General features: G+C 38.8%; 1 protein-coding gene across 1 annotated transcript in view; it reads left to right on the plus strand.

Annotated features, from left to right (window-relative positions):
- Window positions 1-10,470, plus strand: part of hecw2a (HECT, C2 and WW domain containing E3 ubiquitin protein ligase 2a) — a 46,461-nt gene that overhangs the window by 15,653 nt on the left and 20,338 nt on the right. The window contains exons 9-16 of the mRNA XM_053328702.1: window positions 851-1,193; window positions 1,352-1,444; window positions 2,117-2,267; window positions 3,407-3,513; window positions 4,240-4,364; window positions 6,123-6,308; window positions 8,020-8,154; window positions 10,198-10,300. Of these exons, the coding sequence (XP_053184677.1) occupies window positions 851-1,193; window positions 1,352-1,444; window positions 2,117-2,267; window positions 3,407-3,513; window positions 4,240-4,364; window positions 6,123-6,308; window positions 8,020-8,154; window positions 10,198-10,300 (1,243 nt within the window). The remainder of the gene's footprint in view (window positions 1-850; window positions 1,194-1,351; window positions 1,445-2,116; window positions 2,268-3,406; window positions 3,514-4,239; window positions 4,365-6,122; window positions 6,309-8,019; window positions 8,155-10,197; window positions 10,301-10,470) is intronic.

The following is a 10,470-nucleotide window of genomic DNA, read 5'->3' on the forward strand; positions in this document are numbered from 1 at the left end:
AAATATTTGATTTTTTCATTGGAGCTGTTGCACTCACGCACCAATGCATAGTTGCAATAAGTTACACTTTTCTTAGCTGTTTTTGTTGCCATGGTGATGAAGCTAATGCTGCCTCATGTTGCAAGCCACTACTGGGATGGATGGATGCATGGATGGATGGATGGATGGATGGATGGATGGATGGATAGATAGATAGATAGATATCCAGTAGCTCTATCTCATACACATAAAAATAGATTTATACATATATACCAAAAAAAGAAGGTATTTAGACATATTTTAAAGCAGTTGATGTCAAATACTCTCCATATCTATGAGTCATTTACCCAGTTAGCTCAACTTGAACTTTGGCTTCTCCTGCAGTACTTGAGTCAACACACTCGATGGCCTCTTCATTAGCTTTATCTTAACACCTCTGCAATCTAATTCAATCTAATACAACAGCTCTGCTATAAATTATACATTTATTTATTAACAATGTCAGGAAGGTGATAGTTTTCCTTTAGGGCTCATAGTGGATGATAGTGGTGTATTAGGATGGATTATATTGAATGGTGTTCCTCATATTTTGTCTACTCCATTTAAAACACATGAGGGGGCCAAAATATGAGAACACCATTCAATATAATGCACCTCAGTACACCACCACCACTTAATGCAAGCTCATTCATAAATATAAAGTAGAGTTATCACCTTTTTGACAATGTTAACAAAAACTGAAAATATATAAACCTCAAAAAAGTAGAATTTATATCAGAGCTGTTGTATTAGATTGAATTCGATGTATCGAATGTCTGTAGATGTAATTGTGTCGACTGTTTTTTAATTTTTTGGGGGGATGTTTTTGTAGGAAGCGGAGGAGGGTGCAGAGACCGCCATCGATCCAGGGGGGGACACGACATCTGGCACCCAGCCGACCACTCAGGCTGTCGATGACGAAGGTGGCGGGCAGGTCGTAACCTCCACCGAGGCTGCCGTAGCCGAAGCTCCGCCAGCCAGCGAGCAGCAGCAGCAGCAGCAGCAGCAGGAGGAGGTGGTGGAGGTCAGCGCGAGGAGGCCGAGTCTCCAGGCTGCTGGGGGCGTGGCCGAAGAACAGGAAGGGGCGGGGGCGGGGGCGGAGGCGAAGCCGCAGGAGGGGGCGACAGCGTCTGCGGATTCGGAGCAAGCTACCACGGAAACAGATGGAGAGGAAGGTACTCAGCTTTAAGCACCCAAAGACCACCTTTTTAATTCCTAAGAAATGCAGTTTTAAAAATAAACAACTATAGTTTAAGTTGGACTGAACAGCTTAAAATTAAATTAAAACAGTATTTTCACAATAAAGTTAAAAATTCCACTTTTCTGTGCTCAGGTTCCCACGTCAACGGCCATCCTGTACGTTCGCTTCCTTCTGTGCGTCACGACATCCACCGTTACCAACGTGTGGACGAGCCGTTACCTCCCAGTGAGTGTTTGTTTCAGCGTGTCTGTCTTTGTGTGTTTGTGTGTTTGTCTACAGCATGTCCGTGTCGTACAGAGACAGAGAGCAAAAGTGAAACTAAAAAGTAGTTAACCTTCGTGTCGTCCTCCCGGGTCAAATTGACCCCCTTTGTTTTATCTGTTCCTTCTTTCCTCCCTTCCTTCCTTCCATCTGTCCTTCCTCCCTCCCTCCTTCTCCCTTTCTTCCCTCCTTTCCTTCTTTCCTTCCTTCTTTCCTCCCTCCCTCCTTCTCTCTTTCTTTCTTCCCCCTACCTTCCTCCCTTACTTCTTTCCTCTGGCCTTCCTCTTTTCCTTTCTCCCCCGCTCCATCCTTCCTTATTTCCTCCGTCCTTCCTTCCTTTCTTTCCTCCCTTCCTTCTTTCCTCCCTTCTGTCTGTCCTTCCTTCCTCTCTCCTCTCTTTCTTTCCTTCCTCTCTCTTTCCTCCCTTCCTCCATCCTTCCTTTCCTTCCTGGACTCGAGGACAACAGGAGGGTTAATAAGCAGGACGAACAAGTATTAAAAAAAAGGATTTCATGCAATAAAGAAGTTTTAGTTGCTGGTGTTATCATCTCTCATTAACTGTTGCCTAGCACCTGTTTATACCGTTTTATTCCTCATTAAACACCTTCTGTGTATCAATTATGCACGTCCTCTCAGACTGGGAGGCTCGGATCGACAGCCACGGCAGGATCTTCTTCGTGGATCACGTGAACCGGACCACCACATGGCAGCGTCCCACCGGTCCTCCAGCCCCGCAGGGCCTGACGAGATCCAACTCCATTCAACAGATGGAGCAACTCAACCGCAGGTGAGATTTGTAAAGAGAAACGATGAGAAGTAAGAAAGTAAGAAGAGACTTCTATTCTATTCTAGACTTCTATTTACTTTGCATCTTAAACCCTTTATAGTAATGAATGCTCCTGAAAATGTCAAATGGTGTAACCACAAAATAATGATAAATATTAAATATCTTATCCACCTACAGTGCATGGTTTAACTGCCGGCTAAAAATAAATGTAAATATGGTACAATTATTATACACCGGTGGGCATAACACCCGATTACGCCAATCAGAGGTCACAAAAATGTAATTAATTAGCTCATTGCACTCTAGTCATTGTTGTAATTGACTTCCTGAGGACACACCTCCTTCATTAGAAGAGGATGTACCTGAGCGGTTCATTCGAGTAGGCTGCAGTTTCAGGACTGCATTTCTAGGACCCTAAGCTAAATTTAATTATGCTGATTACAAAAACGTGCACATCTTAGCAACCAAGTTGAATTGCAAGCCTGTTTGGGCAGAATGAACCTTTAAAACCAGGGAGCTAGAAATGCAATCCTGAAACTGCAGCCTCCAGGAACATAATATTAAGTTCATTCAGAGATACATCCATCATTTCTCCTTATTGCTGCTTGGCGTTTGAATTTCACCTGTTTATATAAATCACATTCTCTTCTGTTTTATTGATTATTAATCCACAATAAATAAGAAGATTGACCTGTGAGCTTTTGATTTCTGTACTCTAGTATTTAATAGTGCTGTGTGTACAGGTAAATATTTAATAACTCACTAAACTGAAGGTTACTGTTATCAGTAAACCAGCGGAGTGAAACAGAACTCGCTTACGTGCTTACAAAAGAATGTTTTTTCTCAGAGACCCATTTTCTCTGTTATGTATTCTGTTTTAATGGGACACTGCCTGCAGGTTTCTCATTTCTCTTTATCTTGAGGTCTTTGAACTAATGCACCTTTTGAATAAACAAAAGAAACACAAAGACTTTCAGAGTGAGGAGGGACATGCAGCCAGCTTTTCTATTAATCTCCCTTCTCTTTAAAAAATGCTTCACGTCTAGTTTTTGCTTTGATTTATTTATTTTTTTTTTAAGAGAAATGAATTAATTAGTTGTATTCAAGCCTGCATTATTATTATCTTCACTTGATCACAGATACCAGAGCATCAGGAGGACCATAACCAACAGTGATCGAGCAGAGGAGACCACGGTTGACCTGCTTCCTGAACCAGAAGGCGATTTGATGCCTCACTCCATTTCTGGTCAGTTTCAATAGACCTTTTGTTCTTCGGCCTTTGTTTGGAGCCCCCATTAGAGTCCACAAAATGCTCGTTAAGTCCTGCTTGGGTCCACACAGCATGAGCAACAATAAAACAAGCAGTAATTAAGAAATAAGTTAACCCTTATATACTGTTCAGGGTCACATTTGACCCATTTGAAAGCTGTAAAAACACAATATATACATTTCTCTTAGCAGGACTTTTTCTAATATGAGTAAATAAAATGCATCTTTTTTTATTTTTCATGCAGCAGATACACATTTCTTTTGTATATGCAAATGTACAAAATTGACCCGTCTCTTCATATTGTATAAAATGTTCTCTTGGATGATATAATAGTGATTGTGAATGCCCCCCCCCACCCCCATATATAAATAGAGGACATGGTATTCTTCTTTAACCATTAATCAAACATTTATTAAAGCTTGACAGGGAATTTATGAATGTGAATTGTTGCAGAGACTAATTACGAGTCAGAGTCTGAACAGCATGTAAAGTATTAAATAAATGTGAATTTGCAAAGGTAGACAGTATGAACAAAAAAAGAGAATAAAATGTTTTTGGAAACTGACAAAATAATAACTCAAGTGACATTATCTCAATTATGGAAAATTCTCAACTCAGTATTTCATTTGTTTGTCTCAAATATAAATATATTTCTCTTTATTTCTGTCTGACTCTGTTTTTGTGTGTCGACTCTTTTTGCAGAATACAGACGAGAAAGTGCAGTCAGTCACTCCAGCGGTCGCTCGCGGCTCTCTCTGCTGCTGCAGTCACCCAGCGCCAAGTTCCTGTGCAGCCCCGACTTCTTCACCGTGCTGCATTCAAACCCTGTTAGTCTGTCACCTTTGACCCCCCCCCCCAAACTCCTTTAACCCTCCTGCTGTCCTCGAGTCAAGGAAGGAAGGAAGGGAGGAAGAAGGAAGGAAAGGAGGAAAGGAAAGGAGGGAGGGAGGAAGGAAGGAAGGGAGGATAGAAGAAGGAAGGAAAGGAGGGAGGGAGGACGGAAGGGAGGAAGGAAGGAAAGAAGGACAGAGGAAAGAAGGAAGGTGGGGGGGAGGAAAGAAAGAGAAGGAGGGAGGAAGGAATGAAGGAAGGAAAGGAGGGAGGGAGGAAGGAAGGGAGGATGGATGGATGGAGAGAAGGAAAAGAGGAAGGGAGGGAGGAAAGAAGGAAAGAAGGACAGAGGAAAGAAGGAAGGTAGGGGGGAGGAAAGAAAGAGAGAAGGAGGGAGGGAGGGAGGAAAGGAAAGAAGGAAGGAAGGAAAGAAGGAAGGAAAAGTAAAAAAAACGGGGTCAATTTGACCCGGGAGGACGACAGGAAGGTTAACATACAAGCAGATCTGTTTCTCTACTTATAAACATTCATATCTCTAAACCATCTCAACTCAAGAAGCACTACTGTAACTATTTAATAACAGTTTTTGAGAGCTTGTCACAGTAATTGGACTCAGATTTGGTAACCGCTGCGTGACTGAAGCACCGTTGAACCCTTCAGTTCATCGACGGTGCTTCAGTACGGTTCAGTAAAGAAGAAGAGTCCTCTCTGAATGAAAGGATGACTCAGAGCTTTTATATCAGGGTGCTGAAATGGATCAGCAGTTAAACGATGGTTACTGATGATAGTCATTATTTAAAAATGAGTCATTGAAGTGTTTTATATGTCTTAAAATACCAAATCATTTTAAACTATCAAATCTCAGAGACTTTCTTACATATTTCTGTTTCATATATATTGAATATTTACTAAGTATATAATTTCAGTTCACCCAAATCACCAACAAAATGACCTAAAACAAACATATTTTCTTACTTTACCTTTAGCAGTATCAGGCAGATAGTTGCAGTTTATGCATTGGGTGGATTTTATTGTCTGGACAGATTTAAAAAAAGGATGATATGCATGACTAGAGATGAGAATATGTTGTTTTTGTTTTGTTAATTTTGTCATTTTGATTAACTTATCCTTCATCATTACTTAATTTCTCTGAATGAACAATTAATATATCAATTTAATAAAAAAGGACTAAGATATTATAAAGTAATAGTCATTAGCTGCAACTGTCACCATGCATTGTTTAAATGCTGACAGTTTCAGCTCAATAAACCAAATAAAGTAAATATATATTTAATAGTATAGATGCACTGAAATGAAATATTATGCAGCTGTTGTGATTTTACCAAATGTGTGAACATAAAAAGATTGATTGAAAAGAGAAGACTTACAAAATGTTATTACTGTTTAAGAGACAAAATATACTTTATGCAGCGCTGATTCTGAACTAAACATGACAAAAATGCCATTTCATTTTATTCACTTAGTTTAAATCAATGAACCAGTTAGACATCTAAAAGTCTCAAACAAGACTGGTAATAAATTAATTAAACAGAAATACCGCTATTATGTTATTTAAGTCACTTTTAATACTGGAGATTTCTAATATTAAAAAAATAGTGGCATGAAAAAAGTCAAATCATCCACTTTGTTTTGAGCAAACTAATTAACTCACTAACTAAATTTAAATGACAAGGATGCTGTTTCTCTCTATTGTCTCTTTCTGATGACCTCACCTCTCTGTCCTCTCCGTCCAGAGTGCCTACCGCATGTTTACGAGCAACACCTGCCTGAAGCACATGATCAGTAAGGTGCGTCGGGACGCTCATTACTTTGAGCGCTACCAGCACAACCGCGACCTCGTCACCTTCCTCAACATGTTCTCCAACAAGCAGCTGGAGCTTCCTCGGGGCTGGGAGATGAAGCACGACCATACTGGGAAGGTGTGTGTGTGTGTGTGTGTGTGTGTGTGTGTGTGTGTGTGTGTGTGTGTGTGTGTGAGAGACTCTTGACATCAACCCTGAAGGTCGTGTGTGTCCAGTGATGGTAATCTTTGCTCTGTTGCAGTTAAACAAAGATTAAAGTGTGTTTGTGATTGAGGTACTTGTACCAGTATTTCCATCCATGCTATTGGATTATTCTGCTCCTCAGATGGAAACAGGGACATATTTTACTTTTAACTGCTCTTCAGCTTGAGTTACTTGTTACTGTCATGATGATGTTACAAGAAAACTACCCAGTGAATCTAATAACATACAATAGATGCTCAAAGACTTTAATAGATCCCAACATTTCTGGCTCATGATCCCTGACAAAAACATCTCACTTGGTTTCATTTAAATCAAAAGACATCAAATTATTCAAGGTTTCACAAAGCAACAAAGATAAGAGAAAACTAAAAATAACTCAGTATCAGGGGTCTGTGTCGCCAAATATGCAACATAGTCGTACATACACATATTCTTCAGTTTGCAAGTGACAGTCAGTTGTGACACAGGGCATCAATTTCCTGGCAAATTGTTTTTGTGAAACCGGCCTCATAACTTTTACGTTTTTTCTCCATTAATCATCTCACCAGCCCTCACATTTATCTGCTAACCCTTTGGAGGGGCCCCACCCCTAGGTTGGGAACCACTGGACTAAACTAGCTAACTGTATATAAAGTAGTATAAACTAGCTAACTGTATATAAAGTAGTATAAACTAGCTAACTGTATATAAAGTCGTATAAACTAGCTAACTGTATATAAAGTCGTATAAACTAGCTAACTGTATATAAAGTAGTGTAAACTAGCTAACTGTATATAAAGTAGTATAAACTAGCTAACTGTATATAAAGTAGTATAAACTAGCTAACTGTATATAAAGTAGTGTAAACTAGCTAACCGTATATAAAGTAGTATAAACTAGCTAACTATATATAAAGTAGTATAAACTAGCTAACGGTATATAAAGTAGTATAAACTAGCTAACTGTGTATAAAGTAGTATAAACTAGCTAACTGTATATAAAGTAGTGTAAACTAGCTAACTATATATAAAGTAGTATAAACTAGCTAACTGTATATAAAGTAGTATAAACTAGCTAACTGTGTATAAAGTAGTATAAACTAGCTAACCGTATATAAAGTAGTATAAACTAGCTAACTGTGTATAAAGTAGTATAAACTAGCTAACTGTATATAAAGTAGTATAAACTAGCTAACTGTATATAAAGTAGTTTAAACTAGCTAACTAGCTTTTACTGTAATACTGCATACTACATCACTCATAATACTGCAGTACTTTTACTTAAGTAGGGGTTTTCATGCAGAGAGATCCTGCATTGATATAAATTATCATAATATATAGTATATGTTTATATCAGGCCCATTTTTTCTGTAAAATTAGTACTTGGAATACTTTTCCTAAATTTTGCTTATAATACTTCTTTACTTATGTATGATTTTAAATGCAGGACTTTTACTTGTAATGTAGTATTTTTACATTGTTGTATTGGTACTTCTACTTCAGTAAAGGGTATGAATACTTCTCCCAGCACTGGTGTGTATTACAGAGTAGTATTATCTCTATAATCCCGCATGTAACGGTATGTTTACTGTTTACACACGGTGGAGTTCATGCATGACAGCGAGTGTTTGTTTCTCCACCCTCAGCCTTTCTTTGTGGATCACAACTGTCGCTCCACGACCTTCATTGACCCGCGTCTGCCCCTCCAGAGCTCTCGCTCCACCGGGCTGCTGGCTCACCGCCAGCACCTGAGCCGTCAGCGCAGCCACAGTGCCGGGGAGGTGAGAGACTAGCCGCCACTGCAGCACTCGTCACCTGGAGTCGACTTAAGGCTTACACACACACACACACACACACACACACTGCAATGTTTATGGAAAAGCTTTTTTTTTTTTTTTTTACTGCTAAGGCCCCACTGAGAATGACATCAGTGCCTCTTAAAATGCAAGTCAGGGGTGCAGCAGTAGAAAATTATATATTTATTTTTGGAGTCTCCATATTTGCTGCTGATTAACACCCTGAAATAATACCTAATATCAAGACTTTAACAATAAATCCAGCTTCCTTTGACTTCTATGTTCCCTGTGTGCTCTTCAGACACACACAGCATGTGATATAATTGATCTTTTTTATGTTGCTATAATGAGGAAGATGGACAGATGCACCTTTGCTCCCATCTTGTTTCCTCTCATCTCTTCCAAAGCTCTATGTATGATTGATTTAAAGTCATTAAATTACCAGCGATGCCTCGGTGTTAATTACCATAAACACTAGAGGCTGTAGTGAACATGAGAGATCCCTTCTGTCGCCCCTTTCATCCACCCAATGTGCACCGGTATCGAGTTCAGTTATCTGGTTAAGGTCATGGATTTTGGAAAGGTGTCCTGTTAGGAGGAAAAAAATGGAGGTGTTGCATACTAATGCAGCAGAAAATATCTTCCTCACTGATGCATTCAAGTGCTTTGAGGAAAATCTGATTTCTGAGACTTCTGAAAAATATGTAGATTTTTTTTATTAGTATTCAGGTTTACACGTTTGTCTTCTTTATTCTATTTTAGGGATTCTCAAATTCAGGTTGATTTTCAATTCAAGCCTGGCTGATAATAAATCTATTGTAACGCTGGATGTATGTTAGCATCACCCTAATTAAATCTACGTCGGTTTAGTTTAGATTGGGCGGACCCCCAATCTAAACTAAAGCAAACTAACAAGTAGTTTCAAATTACTCAGTATAAATAATATATTTATCAAATCACGAACTATTCTATTCAACCCCTCTAAATCATCCAACCAATACCAAAATAATATATTCTTCAAATCAATTCTACATAAAAACACATCTCCTCTTACACTATGATAAAGCATATATGACAGAATATTGAAATACAGATTTATAAAACTAGCAGGTGAGGGCTTCAATTTTTATTAAATGAAGGTAGAATGTGTAAAAGCTTTATGATGCTACAGAGATGACCCATCCTAAAAACCATAATGTCAAGACCCCAGCAAGAAATCACATCATCACTTTTCAGTTATAATTCATTTTTCAGTGAACATCAAAAGCAAGAATTAATTCCCATTAGATAAGATAAGATAATCCTTTATTAGTCCCACCGTGGGGAAATTTACTGTATTGCAGCAGAACAGTAATTAGTAAGTAAAAAAAAGTAGCATCATGTACAACATTTATTGGCATTGAATGATGAGTTAAATACTGTTATTACATGCATTTAAAGTGGAAAAAATAAATATATATATATACACAATATGTACAATACAGTTGAACTGAAAGTAATAGAATACCTGAAGTATTGTGATAATATCGTATCATGATAATATCGTATTGGTATCGTGATAATATCGTATCATGAAAATATTGTATCGTGATAATATTGTACCGTGATAATATCCTATCGTGATGATATCGTACTGGGATTATATCGTATCGTGATAACATCGTATCGTGATAACATCGTATCGTGATAATATTGTATGGTGATAATATCGTATCGTGATGATACTGTATCGTGATAATATGGTATCGTGATAATATGGTATCGTGGAGCCTCTGGTGATTCCCACCCCTATTAAAAAGTGAAGTTTGTGAAATTGTGATTCATATCGTAGTCATAATATCTGTCAGAATAATCACAATATCGTTTCTTTTTAATATCGCTCATCCTCTACTAGCAGATATCCGGCCAGCGTTCATAGGAAGAATCTTAATGTCGTAGCGTTGAGCTTTTTATCAGCTGATGACCGGCCGGCGGATCGGTCTCAGAACTAGGATGCGACCTGAACTGTAGTGCTTCCTTTTGTCACAGGTGGTCGACGACTCTCGCCAAGCCAACCCGCCCATCATGCCCCGCCCATCCAGCACCTTCAGCGGCTCCAGTCGAAGTCAGTACCACGATGTGGTGCCTGTGGGTACGTCAGGCAGACACACATCAACAACAACACATTCACAGTATGAACACACACCATTCAGACACACGCTGCACTCTGAACGCTCATCATTTGAATCAACAGTGAAGAACTTTGTTTCACTGCCTTTTTTCTTTTCTAGCTGCATCATCTCAAACAGAGAAATGCAGGGC

The sequence above is a fragment of the Scomber japonicus genome, chromosome 11 (assembly GCF_027409825.1).
Source record: "Scomber japonicus isolate fScoJap1 chromosome 11, fScoJap1.pri, whole genome shotgun sequence".
NCBI lineage: Eukaryota > Metazoa > Chordata > Actinopteri > Scombriformes > Scombridae > Scomber > Scomber japonicus.